The sequence below is a fragment of the Ambystoma mexicanum genome, chromosome 10 (assembly GCF_040938575.1).
Source record: "Ambystoma mexicanum isolate Mex_15411 chromosome 10, UKY_AmexF1_1, whole genome shotgun sequence".
NCBI lineage: Eukaryota > Metazoa > Chordata > Amphibia > Caudata > Ambystomatidae > Ambystoma > Ambystoma mexicanum.
Window position 1 is genome coordinate 61,095,092 of NC_090932.1, and position 21,892 is coordinate 61,116,983.

The 21,892-nt window shown below is 46.9% G+C and overlaps 1 protein-coding gene and 1 non-coding gene across 2 annotated transcripts in view; one reads left to right on the top strand and one right to left on the bottom strand.

The window, feature by feature from the left end:
• The first annotated feature begins 10,705 nt into the window (after positions 1 to 10,705).
• Positions 10,706 to 21,892, top strand: part of LOC138492807 (platelet binding protein GspB-like) — a 197,227-nt gene continuing 186,040 nt past the window's right edge. Inside the window, exon 1 of the mRNA XM_069620161.1 lies at positions 10,706 to 10,890. Within this exon, the coding sequence (XP_069476262.1) occupies positions 10,821 to 10,890 (70 nt within the window). The 5' untranslated portion in view covers positions 10,706 to 10,820. The remainder of the gene's footprint in view (positions 10,891 to 21,892) is intronic.
• Positions 17,375 to 17,505, bottom strand: LOC138496881 (small nucleolar RNA SNORA17). Its single transcript, XR_011278339.1, has one exon. It is a non-coding gene; the product is annotated as a small nucleolar RNA SNORA17 (small nucleolar RNA).

A 21,892-nucleotide genomic window follows, 5' to 3' on the forward strand; every position in this document is an offset into this window, starting at 1 on the left:
ACCCTGGGTCCTCTTGGGCCCATTTACCCTGCCTTGCCTCCAGCCTGCCTGGGTGCCCTGCTCAACCCTGGGTCCTCTTGGGCCCATTTACCCTGCCTTGCCTCCAGCCTGCCTGGGTGCCCTGCTCAACCCTGGGTCCTCTTGGGCCCATTTGCCGTGCCTTGCCTCCAGCCTGCCTGGGTGCCCTGCTCAACCCTGGTCCTTTTTCTCCCGCTTGTCTTCTGCCTGCCTGGGTGCGCAGTTTTGCCCAAGGGTCTCTTTGGTCCCACTTGCCCTACTTGACCTCCAGTCGCCTGGGTTCCTTGTTCTCGCCCTGGGTTCCCTTGACTCCAGTTTTCCCCTTTGACTCTCCTGGGACCAATTGGGCCTTTGTCTTTTTCCTTATTCTTTGGGCTTCCCTTGTTGGTTTCCCTTCCCTGTCTGGTTCCCCTTTTCCTGTCTGGTCCTGCCTGGTGCCTCGTCCTTTTTGGATCTACAGACCATCGGGCTAGTCAGCCATCTCCAAACCGGCTACCTGAAGTTCGCCTGAAAGTGTCTTCCTGCGGATTGGTGCCCCGAATTAGTCCTTGTTTGGCGAGATCCCGCGTTCACCTTGGACTTCACCTTGTTCCGAAATCTTCAACCTGTCTGCTGCCTCTCCTGTCTGTGCTTGCACAGTCCCACCGTCACGTAAATCAGGAGAGTGCCTTCCGTGACGCTGGGAGTCTGTCCTTCCTCCACCCTGTACCAATTGGGTGGTGGAGAGGCGGGTTCCCCGAGCCACACACTCGTCATTCAGCTGGCTGCAGCCTGGCGGCCCCAACAAGATCCACATCAAAGAAAACAGGTACGCAGTCTTCACGTACATCCCAGCTTGACAGTGACTTATGGAGACGTGTGTTGGCTCTCACTAATTGTGTTCCAATCTCTATCATCAGATAAGAACTAGGGATCTTACCGTCATCAACCTCAATTAAATGCAGGCATCCACAGCTGTTTAGAAATATTTTGGATCCTTCTAAAGGTTCATGAGTGTCTTCACCAATAAGCTTCAAAGACATTCTCCAGGGTCTTGTACTATGAGTGTGTTTATAATTGTGAGGACCTCGTGAGGATGCGCAGGGTGTTTTCCATGACTCTAGCTACAAACCAAGTGTTGCTGAAGAAAACACTGTCGGATTATGAATACACATCCATGCAGGACTCAATAGTGATGTTCAAACTATTCAAAGATCTGGGAAGTAAGTAGACAAAAAGGAGGGTGTCTCCATCAGTATTCAATCCAATGTCCTAATCCTCACTCGGGAAATCAATTTTTCAGATTCAGACTTAATTTGTTGGCCACTATGGAACATCTCGGGTGTTCGATCTGGGCTTGCAAACTTAGATGGAGCATCTTGGTTTTGTGACGGTAGGTCTAAAGTTGAAACTCTGTTCCATGTAAGTGTTCAGTGCCCGCTCCTATATGAATTGAGGGTGTGTTCTGTTAGCATATTTGTTCCATGTTTTGATTGGACTGCTTCAGAAGCCCTTTAAATGCATATTTTAGCTGGTAGTCAGAGCTCTTTGATCCTAGCCACTCTTAGATAGGACTTACCATTCTAATTGAATGCCAGTGTACCTTCCTTTTCTTCTTTGTTTTCATTTTTGAGACCGGTTGCTCAGTGGCCATTGGATGATTATGATGCGGGTGATTCTTTTTTTATGTCCTGGTGTATTTTTCTTTCTTTTTGTGTAAGATTTATTTTTCACTTTTGCACACTGACAACATTTTTAATGCCATTATTGTTGCACAGGCTGCCTCAGTCTCTTAACAATTTATTTGACAGCCACAAATATTGTATCACTAGCCATGCAGTGCACCAGTGATTCTAGCAGAGCAGACTGACAGCAGCAGAACCAACATTAACTTCCTCCCCTGTTACTGCCTGTCACAGAAGTTGCTTTGGCCATCCAGGCACCAGATCCCACAGGAGAATGAGTGGAGGTCTTTAATTTTCCCTGTTCTGCTGTGTTATTGTGCCTTCTATTGCATGCTTTCTGCTATTGTCATGGTTTCTTGGAGCTTCAGCATCTGCAAGACATGGAATGGGCCACTATCATGGCGTGCAGGGCAAGATGGCTTTGTTGCAATGCAGAGGTGGGCAGATGTGAAAAGATAGGTCTCTGTGGTGTGTAGGTTTTATACCTTGTGTGAGTTGTCTGGAGCAGAGGTTAATGTGCGCTCCAGGTTGCTAATGTGAATTGTTTGTGTAGTTGTCCCTGGTGTCTGTTTAAGGAATGTGCGGTGTTGTGTTGGTCTATCTTTTGTCAGCTAGTGTGGTCTTTTGCGACATTTAGTGTAGACACGTGTTTTCAGGTGGTGGAGGTTCCGCAGTGTAACCTTTGTTATTTTGCTGGAGTTTTGCATCTAGGTGTACTGTTGGGTAAAGCTGGAGTCATAACTATGTCAAGTTGTTTATTGTTACCCTGTTTTGACCAACAAGCCACACAATAACTGGGGACCCTTTTTTCTCTTTAGCAATATCATGGTTGGTCACATGTATTTGTTTATATACATGCAAACCATGTGTACTTTTATGCCATGTTAAATTATGTTTTTCTAAGTGATGTCACATAAGGTGACACCATGCCATGTCTCAAATGCAGGGCCCACACTTTCTATTATGTCGCCTGTGACCTCCCTTCTCTCTGTCCACTGACCCTTCAAAGATACTCCAGTTGCTGTGTTACTCTGTCATAGATGGGATTATGGTAAAACCCAGGTGTACTTGCACCATGAACTAGCAATTGACAAAACTAACCACACACCACATCACAACCACAGCATAGCCATGCTAGCAGGTGCCATTAAAAATGTGCAATTAAACCCTATAAATTATTTGGGCAAGGTCACTGGCCCAATGAACTTGCACAATGTGTGGCTAATTTAACACTAGTTCCCAAAAACATTATTTGTTTAGAATGGGGAAAGGGCCCCATACAAGTATGTTTGCCCCTCCCACAGTCTCTGAAGGTTGTCCCCAGTTCAGTATTTGAACCGTTAGTCTCCGCCCACCCACACAGTTTCTGTGTAGCTGTGTCCTGGCAGCAGCCACGGAAAACAATGCAGGGGTTTTCCTCTCCAAAAACTCCACTGCCCTTAACTGTTACAGGGGATTGTTGGACGTGCAAATGTTGTGTACATGATGCATACCTTTGAAGAACGATAACTACAAACACACACGTTTATCATGATGGCTCCTAAGGGTGTTTACCAGTTGGTGGGGTAGAGCACTAGAATAAACAGATCACTGCGACGATCATGGTAGTTCAGAGTGGGCCCTGCTGCCAGTGGGGAGCTCTAAGGAGACAGTGCTCTTCTGTCCCGGTGAGTTAAAGGGGTTTATGTGTAAGAACCACATTCAGCTGGGCGCTGGAGATGTAATAATTTAGTTGTTTGAATCAGCTAGTGTATATCAAGCAAAAAAGCGAAAGATCACCATGACCGCATATCCTGTTGCAGAGGCCTCGCTGGCCCGAGAGATAGCTATTCAGCAGCGCCATCATTCCGGAGCACATCATCTCATATGTTCTACCTTCTTGCTCTCTAACACACGCCTTGAGAAAGACCCCTGTTGGGTCGAAACACGTGTTGGCTTTTGTGTGTTAATTAACCACTGCTAAACTCTTAACTCAAGTTGCATGACCTCTCATGTTTTGCTTGATATACTCGCGCTCATTCTAACAACTAAATTATTAGATCTCCAGCACCCAGGTGAATGTGGTTCTTACAAATAAACCCCTTTAGGTCTTTTGGCTGTGTTTAAGCCTTGAAATTATTGAGACGTTTAATATGTTTTAAGGACATTTCAAGTTTTCTAATGTCAGTTTTGACATAATTAATCATTTCCGGCCTTTTGACTCCAAACAGAGACAAAAAAACATTAAAACATATGTCTTTGCATGCGTGTTTGCACACACATTTGTGTGTGTATGTGCTGTGTGTCTGTGCGGGTATGTGTATGTGTGTTTGTCTGGGGTAAAGGTACATTTTGTGGGCCCTAAGGACAACATGATGCAGAACTGGGGCAGTACAGGCATGTGATTTGGGGACTACAGCATGGAAGGTGGGCACCACTGACATATATTGAGATAGAATGCAGGGTTTGATTTGGGGACTACATCATGAAAGGTGGGCACCACTGGCATATATTGAGACAGAGTGCAGGATTTGATTTGGGGACTACAGCATGAAAGGTGGGCACCACTGGTATATATTGAGACAGAATGCAGGATTTGATTTGGCGACTTCAGCATGAAAGGTGGGTGTTAGGGAGGATTCTGAAAATGTGCCAATTCCTCCCACCTTAGAGCCCTCCAGCTCTTTTGCTAAACTTTGGGACACTGAACTTTTTATTTCTGTTTGTTTTCTGTGTTTATTTCTTTGGTTATGGAGTTTAAACAACTCCATAGGCATCATCTTTTCATGTGTGTCACACAGCACTCTCAGTGCAGTGGCACAGGGAAACCTTTCCAGGCTGTCTCTGGGATAAACTACTGTTTCCCAGAGAAAGTAAAGTGAAATTGACTTTACTAGCCTTTTCAAATTCCTATACCCAGCACACCCTATCTTACAATAGAGTGCTGGAGGGGTTACCTAGTATCCCCTGTGTCTAGATACTTATGTAGCAGTCAAATGCTAACCTTTGCTATCGAAATGGCTGGTGGCAGTGGTTTTACAACGAACTACCATGATTTTTCCCGACCGCTAACACCGGTAGCGTTAAATCGCAGGAGCCATATTTATCAAGATGGCATCTGAGCCCCCTTTGTTTAAACAGGTCCCGGTCTTCTTTTTTCGCCATTTCTTTGTGGAAAGGTCTGTCTAGAGTTTTTCTCTGTGTGCCACCCCTAGTTTGGTTCCTTTGTTCATTCGCCTTTGGTGGGCTTCAGGACTGAAGACCGCCTCTGGTGCCCATGTGTCTGGGGTGGGCAGGAAGTGAGGGAGGTGCCCGAAACTCTCTGTGCTTAGTCTCCTAGGAGACCCACATGCACTCTGGTATGATTGGCTGGGTGACTGTCCGGCAAGGACAGCCACCCGGCTGGGTGAGTGGCAGCTAGGCTGGAATTAATGGGAGAGAACTGACTAAAAGGCGAGTCTCTTGGCTTGGAAGGCAGAGTCGACCACTGGAACGAAAGAACCGAAGACGAGCTTGAAGAAGACGGCTGCTGCAACCCTTGGACTGTTGGTTTGTACGGTGAAGCCCTGCTGCAGGTCCGAATCGCTAAATTCATCTCGACAGAGAAGCCCTGCAAGGACGACTTCTCCCTTTGAGTTGGTGGGACCAATCAACTCGCCACTAAGCCCCCTGGATACCATTCTCAGAACTGGTTGTATTTTCCTCAGAGTGCTGCAGGAAACCGAATAACCAGGGAAATGGATACCAGTTTGTGTGCTTTACTACAGCTACCGGAATCGTAGATTTGCCAGTGCCAGCTTTTTGACCAGTCCCTGTTCAGTGCAGGAGTCCCCCGACATCCTCCCTCTTGTCCCCACGACTGAGGCCCAGGAACAGCGAGATCTGCAGGAATTGCCAGGATCAGACGTCTTCAGCTGCATCTTTTTCTTCATTTGTAAAGGTACTGTGAAACGAGACTGAGAGTACTTACCTCTCGCTGTGAAAGTGCTTGAAACTTTCCCAACTCGCAGGCCTAATCAGCTTGTGACCGAACTTATAATTCTTCTCGTTACAAACTACTTCTGGGAACTTCTACAGAGACTTTACCGTTTACTTAACAGAACCATTTTTATCCTATCCAAGACTTTAGCCCATTGACTTTGGCCTAGCCTATTGAATTGAATTGACTCTTCTGGTGAACTCAAAGTATCTGCACTATCTAAGAAACTTCTAATTCTTTTATGTTCTGAACCTATTTCTTTTTGCTCCTCCTTCAAAGTATTCTGAATGCCTCGGAAACTTAATGAGTATAGTATTTTAGTGTATTTGTGTATGATGTCTAACTGCCTCCTTCTAGTGAATGTTTTATAACTGACTGTTGAATAAATTAATAAGTATTTAACCAAGAAACCTTGAGTGTAAGAGTTTATTTGAACACCTGTGATTTTAGACCTCTGTGTAACAACATGACAGCTCACATTCCCTCATGAGATAAGCCTGGCTGCTCAGCTCCGCTACCAAAAACTGTGTAGTACAGACTTATACCAAAGGTTGGTTTTGCTTACACCTGTAGTCATAGTTGTGTGTAGTGGTTCCAAATGGTACTGCATACAAACTCTGCCTAACAGTGGACACCACTGGCATATATTGAGATAGATGGCAGGATTTGATTTGGGTACTAGCATCACGAGCGTTGGGCACCGTTGGTATATATTGTTGAGAGAGGCTTATTTTGGGAACTAGCAGCACAAAAACATGTTTTACAGTGGCAATGCTGCCATGCATTCTTTATACCAGCTGTGTTACATAGTTTGGACACAAAAGGCATGAACAAGGGACAGACCTCATGACCTGGTCTGGGCAGTACCCGCTTGAAAGTGGGGTAATGCTGGCAATTACTGTTGTGTAAATGTTTTTTTCTTTAGTGATAGGCCTCATCAACAACTGCTATAAAATGGTGCGTACTGTTGATGACCTCGCATCTATTGGAGTGTTTCATGAGTTACCTGCAGAATGGAGTGCGCATTCTACACTGTTACCTAATTTTCTGAACTTTTTTTTTTATTTTTTTTTTTTTATTGACAATATACATATAAGGTTGGGCGTAAGAGCCGACCCAACCAGCAAAACCATCAAACTGAACCAAATCGTCGGTGTTATTTTCCCTTTTTTACATTAACTCCCTTCCCCATTTCCCCCCACCCCCTCAATAAATCAACATGCCAAGTTTTGAGGTGTTGCAAACAATTGAAACTTAGGGGAGAACACTTGCATACCACATGATTGTTAAAAGTTCCACTTGTGACAGTGGGGTCCAACAGAAAGTCAACTGAACAGGAAACAACACGGGTCCTTGGGGGTTGTGAAATCGCGTACCATATCAAAGCAGCTCAGTATTCATTCTACAAACGCATGGAAATACAATCATCATGGAGAAGAACTGCTGTCCATTCTTGTACAAAATCAGTCATAGTATCGTTTGTTATTGCGGTAAGTTTTTCATATACAAAAATCGACCTAAGTTTACAGAGCCATTCCTCCTTGGCACGGGCCATGGCGCTCTTCCATTTTTGGGCGAGCGCCAGTCTCCCCGCTCGCAGCATGGCACCAATGACCTTGGGAAAAACATTCGATTCTGTCTCCGGCATGGGAGTGCCCAGTAGAATTTCCAACGGTTGTAGGGACGGGCTAAACCCCTCGATATCTTTAATCCAGCTGAGTAATTCCGACCAGTAAACCTGTATGACAGGACAACCCCACCACATGTGAAACCAGGTTCCCCGTTGGTGACAACCCCTAAGGCAAGAGGGGGACACAGCTCTAAACATCTTGGACAACAAGGCCGGGGGGCGGTGCCACGAATGGAGGATTTTGAAGCTATATTCCATGGCAGCTGTATACAGAGAACCCGTAAAGATACATTTGAAGACAGCCCTCCAAGTGTGGCCATCCAGTGGCATGCCCAGCCTTTCTTCCCATATGTTTTTGAAGGGTTGTCTACCCTCTAGGTCCGCTGTTATCAAGACACTATAAAGCTTAGACAAGGAACCCTTTCGAGTTGTACTTTTGGCCAGGATATTTTCAAAAGGGGTGAGGGGGTGTCTAAGCTGGTCGGCCCACCGAGGGTGAGTCAAAATCCCCTTCAAGCGTAAGTATTCGAAGACCGTGGGGGGACTATCTTCCAGTGCATCGATCAGGTTGTCATACTCTATGAAGCCCTCTTCACGTGAGAGCTGAGAGACCCTCTCCAAGCCCATGTCTGACCAGGCCTGGGTATCTCGGAAGCCCCTTGAGCCCAGGTCAATGGGGGGGCCCCAGAGCGAGGACAAGGGGGAAGGCCAAGACGACAGTTGTTTATTAGCTTTATTGGGCTTCCATACTGCCCACAGGGCCGCCAGAGTAGGATGTGTTCTGAGCTGGGAGGTGAGAGCTTTAGGAGGGGACCACAAAAGAGCTCTAACTTTTTTCGGGTGGGTGTGAATGTCCTCAACATAAATTCAATATGTTCCCATGTCATCCCTCATATGCTCCAACATCACCCGGAGTTGGGCAGCTTTATAATAGAGCCGCAAGTCGGGGAGACCAAAACCACCATAAAGCTTGGGGAGGGTCAGGGTGGAGGTTTTAACTCTCGGCCTCTTACCATTCCAAATGAATTGGAGGACACGGGACTGAAGCACCTCAAAGAAGGTCTCGGGTATCACCACGGGAAGCGCTGCGAAGAGATAGAGGTGGCGGGGCAAGATGTTCATCTTCACCGTGACCATGTGCCCGAGCCAGGAGAGCGTGAGGGGTGCCCACCGCCTGAGGTCGCTGCTAACCTGAGCAAGGATCCCCGGGAAATTGCACTGGTATAGTTGGGATAAATCTCTGGGGATGGTGGTGCCCAGGTACCTAGTGGACTCCCGTTCTATTCTAACCCCCAGAATATCAGCGTCACCTCCAATGTCTCGATCCCCCAGACCCATGGGCATGATGCTTGATTTGGACGCGTTTATCTTCAGACCAGAAAAGGAGCCGAAGTAGTGTACAAGATCAAATAACCGGGATAGGGAGTCTTGAAGGTTGGTTAGGTAGCCCAGAATATCGTCTGCAAATAAGGAAAGTTTAAAGTCACAATCACTGCACCGTATTCCCGTGATTTCCGGGTCATTCCTAACCGCTATGGCCAGGGGCTCCATTGCCAAAGCATACAATAGGGGCGACAGGGGACATCCCTGCCGGGTGCCTCTAGAAAGGGAAAAGGGCTCTGAAGTGCCGCCGTTGACCAGTACTCTCGCTGAGGGGCCATTATATAGTGCTGCGACGCACCCAAAAAAATTGTCTCCCAGACCCATCTTTCGGAGAACCCTGCCCATGTAAGGCCACTCGACACGGTCGAAGGCCTTTTCTGAGTCTAGCGAGAGAAGGTACCCCTCCACCCCCTGTCTAGATGCCTCGTGCATAAGGTCGAGAGTTTTTCTTATATTATCTGATCCCTGGCGTCCCGGGGATGAAGCCCACTTGATCTCCATGTACTAGGGTAGGGAGGAGTTTCGCTAGTCTATTCGCTAGAAGCTTGGCCAATATTTTAACATCGGTGTTAAGGAGGGATATGGGGCGATATGATTGGCAGTAGGATGGGTCCTTGCCCTCTTTAGGAAGGACTACGATTAAAGCAGACATCATCGTGGGTGGGAGGGTGCCTTGATCAAGCGCAGCATTGAACATCTTAGCCATGAATGGGGCAAGCGTGGACCTGTAGGTCTTATAAAACTTAACTGCAAAACCATTGTCCCCCGGGACAGTGCCGCTCTTTAAAGAGGATATGGTATCTATTACTTCGTCCTTTCTGAACTTTTAACTGTGAAATGCACAATTGTAGCCCAGCAATTGAAAAATATTTCTAAGGGGAAGTACCGGCTAAATCCTTGCTGGATTAATTCAGGTGCACTCGCTTGGGTCAACTGAGGGAACATCTTTACACCATCTGCTTTACAAATTCAGCAGTTGCTGCTGCTCTTGGCTGCAGTGGTGTTGCCAGTGGGTGGCACGGAAGCCCAAGAAGAGTGCCAGTTGACTCTTTCTTCCTTCCTTGACCAGACAATGGGAGAAGCCAATGCCCCCAAATGACAAAAAACATGATTTTTTTCTGTAATGATAATGATTTTGTATTTATATAGCACTTAAGCCTAAGCGCTGGGCTTCACACATCTTTATATATATATTCATCACCCCAAGAGAAGCTGGTACTCATTTATCAACCTACGAAGGGTGAAAGGTTGAATTGGCCTTGCTGGGATTCAAACCTGTGACCTGCAGATCACACACAGATTGCAGAAGCGGATCACACACAGATTGCAGAAGCGAGCGCTCAACCTGCTGAGCTATCTTACCAGTTCATGGGTCTAGTTTCTAGTCTAGTACATTGCTTCCAGTGCATCCCGGACTATTCACTGTGGCAAAAAGTGAGAGGAAACTCTGCTGTGGTTATAGATAACAGTCCTAAAAGGGAAAGTAGGCCCCCAACTCACCCCCTAACCCCCACCACAAGGTACAGAGTCAGAAAAGTATGAACACAGCACAGACTACATTGTGTGGTGTGCTCCCCTGGCGCTGTGGCCCCTCCTTATCCGCTTACTGCCAACCTCCCTCCTCTAAACCCTCTAAGAGTCTCTGGTAGTGGTCACTGGGCAGGGGTGGGAAGCAGCTGGCCTTGCCATGGAGTCTGGCTCACCACTGACCTGTGATGGGCAGACCCTATTCCTGGCACTTCCCCGCCCAGGGTCTGTACCCCACTTCCACTGCTTGTGTGCTGGGCATGAGGGAAACCCAAACACAAGTCCTTAATGTGCGGCCTGCGCTCCTACAAGCGCATTCCTGGCTGACGGCTGAATGGATGGCCTCGGCCCTGTGTGCGTGCCTTGCCTTTGGAGAGGTGCACAATTGTTTGTGGTTGTAACCAGGCGTGGGGTGGCGGGGGGAGGTGGGCTCGAACCGGTTACTTTGACACCTCTGGGCCCCGCCTTCTCCTGTGGAGTTCTAATAATAACAGTTGTGCGTGTGGCCGAGGAGAAGCCCAGATAACCTGTTCAACTTCGCTGGTGCACACGCTCCAGCGCCTGCCTGTCCCTACCTCGGCCTGGTGGACTGGACACTGGGACCACTCTGGTGTGTATGGACTGCTAACCGGGCCTGGACATGGGGAGCCGCCTAGCAGCCTTGCTGGGCATCGTATTGCTGCTGTGTGTCGCGATTCTACAAACCACAGGTGAGATGATGCCAACGAAAGACCATGTCATCATGCCATGGACCTGTTACTTGATGGATGTGTTTATAACTTTTACGCTGTTGGCGAGTTTATCTCGAATCAGATCGTCATTTGGAATTGCTTTAAACCTGTCTCATTCTGTCCGCTCTTTCACCCTTTTTTCTTTCATTCTGTTTCCCTTTCTTCCTAAACTCCATAGAGTCGATGCCAGCCCTTAGGGCACGTGGTGGGTCCTCGGACCAATCACCGGGTCTCGGATTCATGAATATCGCATGCGATTAATAATACCACAAAGTCACCGAAAGTCAGTTAAGAAATGCTCTAAAAACTGAATCGGACCTTCTAAATAACGCGTAGCTCCTTAAAGCATATTGGAGGGAAACTGTGCACTATATGTTGACAGCATTCACGCAGGTGCACTATTAAACACTGGGGATTAAACAAAACGAAATTGTTCTGTGGCCCCTTTTTGGTAAAAAGACATCCCTTCTGGGGTGATGTCTCTCTATTCCATCTATGCACTGAGGCGCCAGCGAGTCCAACGACAGCTCCCCCACAGCAGACACCAGGTGTGCATGTCATCCGAGGCACTCCAAATGCCTCCAAGAGGGTCGCATGAAAAGTCGACTTCTCAAGAGTTCAAAACATCGACCTAGAAAAATGTCGACTATAAGCAAGCGGGCTGAGGAACCATGAAGGGTGCAGTCCTAGAGGGTGCCGATGGTTGGGCGGGGCAGGGTGTGCCGGGTGTATGGGATTTCCCCATGCAAGTGTTGGAACAACAACACGTGTGCAGTGTGATGAGATAGGCGGGTGGGTGGCACCATGGTCTAAATGGTCGACTTCGCTTCAATGGGTTCTAACAGAGGATGCATTTTCTGAAAATGAAAAATTGTCATTTAACCCTTTGTGGATTGTCTTTGAACAATTCTATGCCTTGTCTGTGCTAGTTTAACTATGCATACATACATATAAGAAAGAGAGTGAAAGAGAGCGCGAGGGAGAGAGAGATGGAGAAAAGAGAAAACGAGAGAGAGGCGATGTACAGAGATAGTGGAGACTAGAGGGAGAGGAGAAGAGAGAGACAATGAGAGAGACCACAGAGAAAGAGAAAGAGTGAAGAGAGAGCAGAGCAGTAAGAAGAGAGTGAGTGTGTGAAAGAGACATGAGTTGGAGAGAGAAAGAGAGAGGCGAAGTAGGTAAAGTGAAAAGCGAAACAGGGAGGGAGAAGAGAGGGAGAAGGAGAGAGAGACCGGGGCGACAGAAAGGCAGAGAGAGAAAAAGAAACAGAGAGAAGAGAGTGAGGGAAAAGAGGCAGAGAATGAGATAAAAACGATGCATATATAGAAAAAATGAGTGCGAAAGTAGAAAGTGAGAGATCGAGGGAGAGAGAAAAGAAAGAAGATCAGAGAGTTAAGAGCGAGAGAGAGAGGGAGAGAGAGAGAGCGAACGAGACTTAATTAACCTCTGTAAACCAAGCTCGAAGGCTTAACCCTTTGTAAATATCAGCGGATTTAAGCGAATAGTTTGGATTTTTGCAGCGACCGCCTCTGTTCTCTTTTCTGCACCCTTACTGTGTTTAGTTTAAGGAATCAAGGCACATAATGGCTTGTCCAGTATCACACAGTTTTCGACACGTGGAAAAGGCTCTGCTAGGAACCCGGTCCTCTGCATTTGTAAACCGTAATGTAGACACCCGACCGCCTCCCCTACACTTAAGCACCGACTTTGGGCCTATTTCACAGAGCGTTTTGCAATGGTGTCTTGCATTATAAAACGTTTCTGTGAATGAGGCCCTTTGTATCTTATATTGGAATTGAGGTGCTGTGGTATAATTTGCTTTACCCACGATCACACAATGTGGGGAAAGCAGGATGCCTGGATTGGAGACCTGCTGCTGTCACGTCCACCACAAATATAGCCACTGAATGAGAGACCTGCTAGCATCACTTCCGCCACAAATGTAGCCACTGAATGAGAGACCTGCTAGCATCACTTCCACCAGAAATGTAGCCACTGAATGAGAGACCTGCTAGCATCACTTCCGCCACAAATGTAGCCACTGAATGAGAGACCTGCTAGCATCACTTCCACCAGAAATGTAGCCACTGGATGAGGCGCCTGCTAGCATCACTTCCACCAGAAATGTAGCCACTGGATGAGAGAGACCTACTGCTATTACTTCTCTCACAAATGTAGCCACTAGATGAAAGACCTGCTGGTATCACTTCTGCCACAAATGTAACCACTGGATGAGGGGCCTGCTGGTATCAGTTCTGCACAAATGTAGCCACTGGATGAGAGAGACCTACTGCTATTACTTCTCTCACAAATGTAGCCACTAGATGAAAGACCTGCTGGTATCACTTCTGCCACAAATGTAGCCACTGGATGAGAGAGACCTACTGCTATTACTTCTCTCACAAATGTAGCCACTAGATGAAAGACCTGCTGGTATCACTTCTGCCACAAATGTAGCCACTGGATGAGAGAGACCTACTGCTATTACTTCTCTCACAAATGTAGCCACTAGATGAGAGACCTGCTGGTATCACTTCTGCCACAAATGTAGCCACTACATAAGAGATCTGCTGGTATCACTTCTATCACACATGTAGGCACTGGATGAGAGACCTTCTTGTTTCGCTTCCGAAACAAAAGTAACCACTCGATGAGAGACCTACTGGTATCACTTCTGCCACAAATGTAGCCACTAGATGAAAGACCTGCTGGTATCACTTCTGCCACAAATGTAGCCACTGGATGAGAGAGACCTACTGCTATTACTTCTCTCACAAATGTAGCCACTAGATGAAAGACCTGCTGGTATCACTTCTGCCACAAATGTAGCCACTGGATGAGAGAGACCTACTGCTATTACTTCTCTCACAAATGTAGCCACTAGATGAGAGACCTGCTGGTATCACTTCTGCCACAAATGTAGCCACTACATAAGAGATCTGCTGGTATCACTTCTATCACACATGTAGGCACTGGATGAGAGACCTTCTTGTTTCGCTTCCGAAACAAAAGTAACCACTCGATGAGAGACCTACTGGTATCACTTCTGCCACAAATGTAGCCACTAGATGAAAGACCTGCTGGTATCACTTCTGCCACAAATGTAGCCACTGGATGAGAGAGACCTACTGCTATTACTTCTCTCACAAATGTAGCCACTAGATGAAAGACCTGCTGGTATCACTTCTGCCACAAATGTAGCCACTGGATGAGAGAGACCTACTGCTATTACTTCTCTCACAAATGTAGCCACTAGATGAGAGACCTGCTGGTATCACTTCTGCCACAAATGTAGCCACTACATAAGAGATCTGCTGGTATCACTTCTATCACACATGTAGGCACTGGATGAGAGACCTTCTTGTTTCGCTTCCGAAACAAAAGTAACCACTCGATGAGAGACCTACTGGTATCACTTCTGCCACAAATGTAGCCACTACATAAGAGATCTGCTGGTATCACTTCTATCACACATGTAGGCACTGGATGAGAGACCTTCTTGTTTCGCTTCCGAAACAAAAGTAACCACTCGATGAGAGACCTACTGGTATCACTTCTGCCACAAATGTAGCCACTAGATGAGAGATCTGCTGGTATCACTTCTGCCCACAAATGTAGCCACTACATGACAGATCTGCTGGTATCACTTCTGGCCACAAATATAGCCCCTGGATTAGAGACCTGCTGGTATCACTTCTACCACAAATGTAGCTACTGGATGAGAGACATGCTGGTAGCACTTCTGCCATAAATGTAGCCACTGGATGAGGGGCCTGCTGGTATCAGTTCTGCCACAAATGTAGCCACTGGAAGAGAGACCTACTGGTATCACTTCTGCCACTAGATGAGAGACCTGCTGGTATCGCTTCTGCCAGAAATGTAGCCACTACATGAGAGGTCTGCTGGTATCACTTCTGCCCACAAATGTAGCCCCTGGATTAGAGACCTGCTGGTATCACTTCTATCACAAATATAGCCCCTGGATTATAGACCTGCTAGTATCACTTCTGACACAAATGTAGCCCCTCGATTAAAGACCTGCTGGCATCACTTCTGCCACAATGTGGCCCCTGGATTAGAGCCCTGCTGGTATCCCTTCAATCACAAATGTAGCCACTGGATGAGAGACCTGCTTGTATCACTTCCGACACAAATGTAGCCACTGGATTAGAGACCTGCTGGTATCACTTCTGCCACAAATGTAGCCCCTGGATTAGAGACCTGCTGGAATTACCTGTACCACAAATGTAGCACCTGGATTGGAGGCCTGCTGGTATCACTTCTACCACAAGTGTAGCCACTGGATGGGAGACCTGCTAGTATCACGTCTGCCACAAATGTAGCCCCTGGATTAGAGACTTGCTGGAATCACCTGTACCACAAATGTAGCACCTGGATTAGAGGCCTGCTGGTATCACTTCTACCACAAGTGCAGCCACTGGATGAAAGACCTGCTTGTATCGCTTCACCTACAAATGTAGCAACTGGATTAGAGACCTGCTTGTATCACGTCTGCCACAAATGTAGCCACTGGATGACAGACATGCTGGTATCACTTCTTCCACAAATGTAGCCACTGGATGAGGCGCCTGCTGGTATCAGTTCTGCCACAAATGTAGGCACTGGATAAGAGACCTGCTGGTATCACTTCTGCCACAAATGTAGCCACTAGATTAGAGGCCTGCTGGTATCACTTCTGCCACAAATGTCGCCTGCTGGTATCAGTTCTGCCACAAATGTAGCCACTGGATGAGAGAGACCTACTGCTATTACTTCTGCCACAAATGTAGCCACTAGATGAGAGACCTGCTGGTATCACTTCTGCCACAGATGTAGCCACTGGATGAGAGAGACCTACTGCTATTACTTCTGCCACAAATGTAGCCACTAGATGAGAGATCTGCTGGTATCACTTCTATCACAAATGTCACCACTGGATGAGGGGCCTGCTGGTATCAGTTCTGCCACAAATGTAGCCCCTGGATTATAGACCTGCTTGTTTCGCTTCCGACACAAAAGTATCCACTCGATGAGAGACCCACTGGTATCAGTTCTGCCACAAATGTAGCCACTAGATGAGAGACCTGCTGGTATCTCTTCTGCCACAAATGTCACCACTGGATGAGGGGCCTGCTGGTATCAGTTCTGCCACAAATGTAGCCACTGGATGAGAGACCTACTGGTATCACTTCTGCCACTAGATGAGAGACCTGCTGGTATCGCTTCTGCCAGAAATGTAGCCACTACATGAGAGGTCTGCTGGTATCACTTCTGCCCACAAATGTAGCCCCTGGATTAGAGATCTGCTGGTATTACTTCTATCACAAATATAGCCCCTGGATAAGAGACCTGCTCGTATCACTTCTGCCACAAATGTAGCCACTGGATAAGAGACCTGCTGGTATCACTTCTGCCACAAATGTAGCCACTGGATTAGAGACCTGCTGGTACCATTTCCTCTTTCAATGAAAAAAAATACATGGTTGCCAATTTGACATCTTTGAAATGCAGTAGAGATGAGACCTGGGAACAACTATCAGAGTGAATCAGCCTAAATCTATCAGCGCATGCTCTGTTGTGAGTAAGTGTGTTGGGCTGCCTGGGCTGGGCCCCAGTGGGACAGGGCGGTTTCCTTGGGCACAGCAGCTGCAAGCAAACAGGGCCATCGGGCTCACCTGCAAATTAGGAATGATGCCTGCGGCTCTGGACACCCTGGTAACCTGGACACAATGGGGAGTGCGCCCCCCCCCCACCCCCTGCAGCATCCAGGCTTAATGAACACGATTCTATGTCAGCCTTGTAACCTGGCTCTGGGCTGTACAGGACTGCACGCGTGTCTGTGGATGCACGACGTGCCGTCGCCTGGGCACCTTAGTCTAATTGCGAACCAGGACTCTAACTCCCAGAATGCATTGCTGTGTATAAATATCACCCCTGGACAAGGGGGAATGAATCGCAGGGGAATTGGCCCTCGTGACCACCCTAACTGCCTAGCTCGTGTTTATTTCACTAGCCCATTGGTAATTGTTCAGCTGCCCATCCTAAGTAGAAATATGTTGCCCGAGTTGTGCATTTCCCAAGTGGCCTTGATTTTCCAAGCTGTATTTCTTTGCTTTCATTATTCCTTCCTTGCTGGCAGAAATGCCTCCCCTCCCCTTGCATCTCCCAGCCCACAGTCATTTGCATTGCCAAAGCTGTATCAGAAGTGGACAATGTATATATTACCGATTGATCTGTGTGACCAGCAGATCTGACTCTCACATATATCTTTCCATGTTTGACCAAATTGTGTGATCCTGGGCACGCCAGCTGGCCACAATGTGTGCCAACATTGGGAGCACCTCAAAACACACAGGAGCTTATTTTTCTCCACGGCGTAATTTGGCACTGGGGAGCCATTACGCGTAGACATACATATAAGTGGCTCCCCGCCGCCAAATTCTGGTCCTTTGCATGGCGCAGTACAAATGTGCAGGGCAAAATACAAATGTGCAGGGCAAGCGCGCTGCCTTTTGCCCAGCAAATTTGCTCTCTGCCATGCAAATGAGTAAACACTGCTGACCCTGCTCGCAGCGTTTACAATTGGCAGGCAGCGTTTCATTGCATTTGTAAATGATTCCTGCCACTCGAGCATGGTAGGCAGCGTTTAATTGTAAATGCTGCACTGCATTTACAGTGCAAGTCTTATGGAGTCCGCCTGTTTTATGCTGATGCATTTGTATGATGTAGCGGGAAGGAAGTGGCACCCCATTACGCCCCATTGAATGCTTTTCTTTGCATATTTCGCAAGAGTAACAGTTATTAGATACACGCGGGAAAAAGTACAGTGGTTTCGTTGTAAGCATTCGAAATATGTCCAGCTTCCTTTTAAAAAGTGTAAATAGCCGTGCAGTCCTTTCCCCCCTAAAGCCCTCCAGTTCCAGTAATAAGGGGTCAATATGGGATGGCTCAATTAATGCCACTGGGACCTGGGTTCTAATCCCGGCTTCAGCGCTGCACCAAATAATTCTGTCATTCAGGGCACCAAATTGTCAATATATCTTTTAATCATGCAAACAAATAACAGCTGCAGAAGGTGCCTTAAACATGCGCTTCTTTGCGCTATGACCTCCAGTGTGTTGCGCCCCATGAATAGATTGGTGCTGGCAGATAACACGTGCAGGCAATAGGATATGATTGGATGGCATTCTGCGCTGCCGAGCAGCGAGCGGCGAGGCACGCCCGTGAGTTCGCACGCTCGGTTGCCATGTCATTAGAGGAACACGGCACAATGCCCGGCAGGTCTGCTGTAATGCAAAGCCCAGGCTGCCATGGTTTTTGACTTGCAAAATCATTGCTTGGAAACCCAGATGGACAGATAGACAGATAGAGGCGGCGGGAAAAGGCTCGCCTCGTTTCCATGCCTTCTGCAACACCAGCCGCTCCAGAGCGGCTCTGGTGTCTCCAGCCCTGCGTCTGGCCCGCGAGCCGCCAGCGCGAGCCATTTCTAGATACGGCTCCCACTGCACGCCGAGTTCTTACAGAATGGCCACATAGCGCCTGGTCTAACTCCTAGAAGCCCACAGGGCTTTACAATGTGCTGTTATTGCAGCTGGAGGGGTTCGAGCACGGGGCTGCTGTGCATGGAACTCGATGCGGTGTGGTGGTCAGATGAGCAGGGCGGCAGTCTACAGTGGCGTCGCTAGGGAGGGATGGGGGTCGGACCCCTCCTCTGAAATCTTGCCCCCCCCCTATGCCCCACCTACCTCAGCTGGGCTACTTTCTCTGCACTGCCTGCAGTTCAGTGGCACACACACAGGCCCGCAATCAATGTTGCCAGACATGAATGAAGAGCTGTTCAGTCACCCTGCAGCCAAGAGCAGCCCCTCCCATCAGAATGTAGAGCACTAAACCGCTAATGATGGGAGGGGAGGTGCACAAAAGGGGTGTGGTAGTGGGTGTGCACACAAGATTCTTTGCAGGAGGGCTTCTGACCTCACACATTGCCCTTTTATAGGCTCCCCCCTTACTTTTGTCTGTGACCCCCTCTGTGCCCCTCCTAAATTTTATTTATGGCGACGCCACTGCTGGCAGATGCCACATTCCACGGGGACAGTGCCACGTGGTGCATTCTGCTGTCGATTCGTTTTTATTTTATGTATTTATTGTATTTGTTAATACGCCCACACCCTGGGGGTATCATGGCGTAGGTTACAGAAGAAGGCTTAACCATGCTGGTTAGATAGGGATAATACATGGAACACATGGCTTATTACAAGTGAAATTCAGTTATATACAAGGTATGAGAGTACATTAAGTCTCAATATATACATGGTAATCATGTTTTCAGTAAAAAACATTTAGTCACAATAGGCGAAAATATCTAGCAGACTCTTGTTGAAGGCAATATGGGTGGGATGCTGTCAAAGTAGAGTGATTAAAATGTATAAAATAGCCCTGTTTTTAGAAGTTTCTTGAATTGGGTATGTGAAGTCTCACTGCGGATGCTTGTAGGGAACGAATTCCATAACCTGGGGGCAGCAACAGAAAAACCAGAGTCTCTGGTTCTAGAGTTCTTGAATCGCGGGACGCATAGCAGTGCATCATTGTTAGATCTAAGTCTAAGGAGCCTGCCAGGAGTTCTATGCTTTATACAGGAGTTTAGGTCGGTTGGGGCATTTTCTGAGATACACTTACGTGTGGTAGTAAGAGTTTTGAGAATAATTCTAGCTTGTATTGGGAGCCAGTGATAGTCTCTCATGGTTTGAGTGATGTGATCAGTTTTTCTTATTCCAAGGGCTGCTCTAAGGGCCTTATTTTGTAACAATTGTAACTTGGTCTGAATTTTCTTAGTTGATCCTAATAGGAGGATGTTACAGTAATCAAGCTTAGACGGAATAAGGGCTCTGGCAAGTGTGATGCAGTTTTGTGTAGAGAGAAATTGCCGGCTAAGGGAAATGAGCTTGGCTGTATATGCTGTGGAAGATGCGAGGGAGTTGATGTGTCTGGACATAGTGAGACTTGAGTCTAAATAGACCCCTAAAGTTTTGACTTGGTTGGAAATTGGAATGGGCGTGCCATCAATAACGATAGAGGTATAATCTTGGGGAAGTTTTCTCAGCTCGGCTGGTGAGCCTACAATAAGTATCTCAGTTTTTTTGCCATTGAGGCAGAAGCTGTTAGTGGCCATCCAGTTTTGGATAAGGGAACAGATGTAAAAATGTTTATGGTGATAGTGTCTAGGTCTTTATTTCCTGTGATTGGGATAAGAATCTGAGTGTCATCGGCAAAATTGGTATAGATGACTCCCATGGCATCTAGAGCGGAGAATAGCAGTTTAGTGTAGGCATTGTATAATGTGGGAGAAAGGCAGGATCCTTGTGGTACTCCTAGCGGTACTGGTATGGGGTCGGCTGCTTCCTCGTCTATGGCAACTCTAGAAGTTCGTTCTGATAAGAATGATTTCATCCAAGTGGTTGCGTTTTTTGGAACATTTGAAGTTATTGGTAAGGGATAGGCATAGTTTATCATGGTCAACGAGGTCGAACGCAGTAGACAAATCCAGCAATAGGAGTATGCTAAGTTTGCCTAAGTCTCTAACAGAGTCCATTTGATTTTTTAGATCAAGTAAAGCAGTCTCCATGCTATGTTTGGGTCGGAAGCCCGATTGTCTTTCACCTAATAGGTGGTTGTTTTTTAAGTGCACTTGGACTTGGTTGTAAACAATTTTGTTAATTATATTGAGGAGGAAGGGTACTGTGGTGATGGTTCTATAGTTGGTTGGGATGCTGGGGTCTAGGGAGGGTTTTTTCAGTAATGGTGTTACCCAAGCTTGTTTGATATCAGCTGGGACTGTGTTGGAATTGAAGGAGGCGTTAATGAAGTTGGTGATGATGGGGGTAAGGGTTTGAGAGCAGGATTTAACTAGTTTGGCTGGGAAGCTGTCGCCTTTATAGTAGGAGGATTTGAGAGAGGCAATCACTTTGCTTACATGGTCCTGCGAGACCAATGGGAAGTGAAATTGTGTGGTTGTGTTGGTCAGATTAGTTTGGTCATTGGGTACAGATCTCAGACATTTTTATAGTAGTTTTGTTTTGGAGGTGATTTTATCTTGGAGGGAGTTCATTTTAGAGGCTACGGCATTTTGGATGGTCGTACACCATACTTTACTAACAGTGGCTACACGAGGGGGGGGCAATGGGTGTTTCCAGTTCTCTTAGGATAGAGAACAATTATCTATTATTAGAGGCTGCATTAGCAATGCGTGTATTAAGCGTGTTGGATTTGTGAAGGATAATAGCATGTTTTTCTGGTAAGGTGCTCTTGCACTCTTTTGTTCCTTCTAAGTTCTATGAGTTCATCATTAAACCGGGTGTTGCTACGTTTGGGTCTGGGTAGTTTGGGTTTCAGGGGGGCAGCTTCGTCAATGGCTGTTTTTAGGGACGTATCATAATAATGGGCAATGATGGAAGGGTTGCAAGATGTGATGGGTTGATCTGCTAGTTGTTTTTTAATGATAAGGGTGAGTATCTCTTGTGTGAGCTGGCGTGAGTTTTGTACTAGTATAGGGGTGGGAGGTGGTGAGGAGGTTTTCTGTAAATCATTTGTCAATATATTGAATCTGATTAGGAAGTGATCAGACCAAAAGGTGTTACTGATGCTTTCCAGGGTGATTGAGGTATTCAGTGATAGTATCCAATCTAGGATTCTCCCTTTGGAGTGGGTGGGTTCATTAACAATCTGTACAAACTGCATGTCTAGTAATGCATTATTAAAAGCTGTGGCTGTAAGGTCTTGTGGGTCATTGTATCCTAGGTTTATGTCTCCTAAGAACAAGCATTTAGTTTTGGGTTTGAGTAAAGAAGTGATGAATGGAGGGATGTCAGTGTCAGGGTGATTAGCAGGATTAGGTGCTCTGTAAAACACAATGAGGTTGATAGTAGTTTTGAGATCTGTGGTTAATTCAAGAGAAAGGATCTCATAACCCTCTAGTTTCTCATTG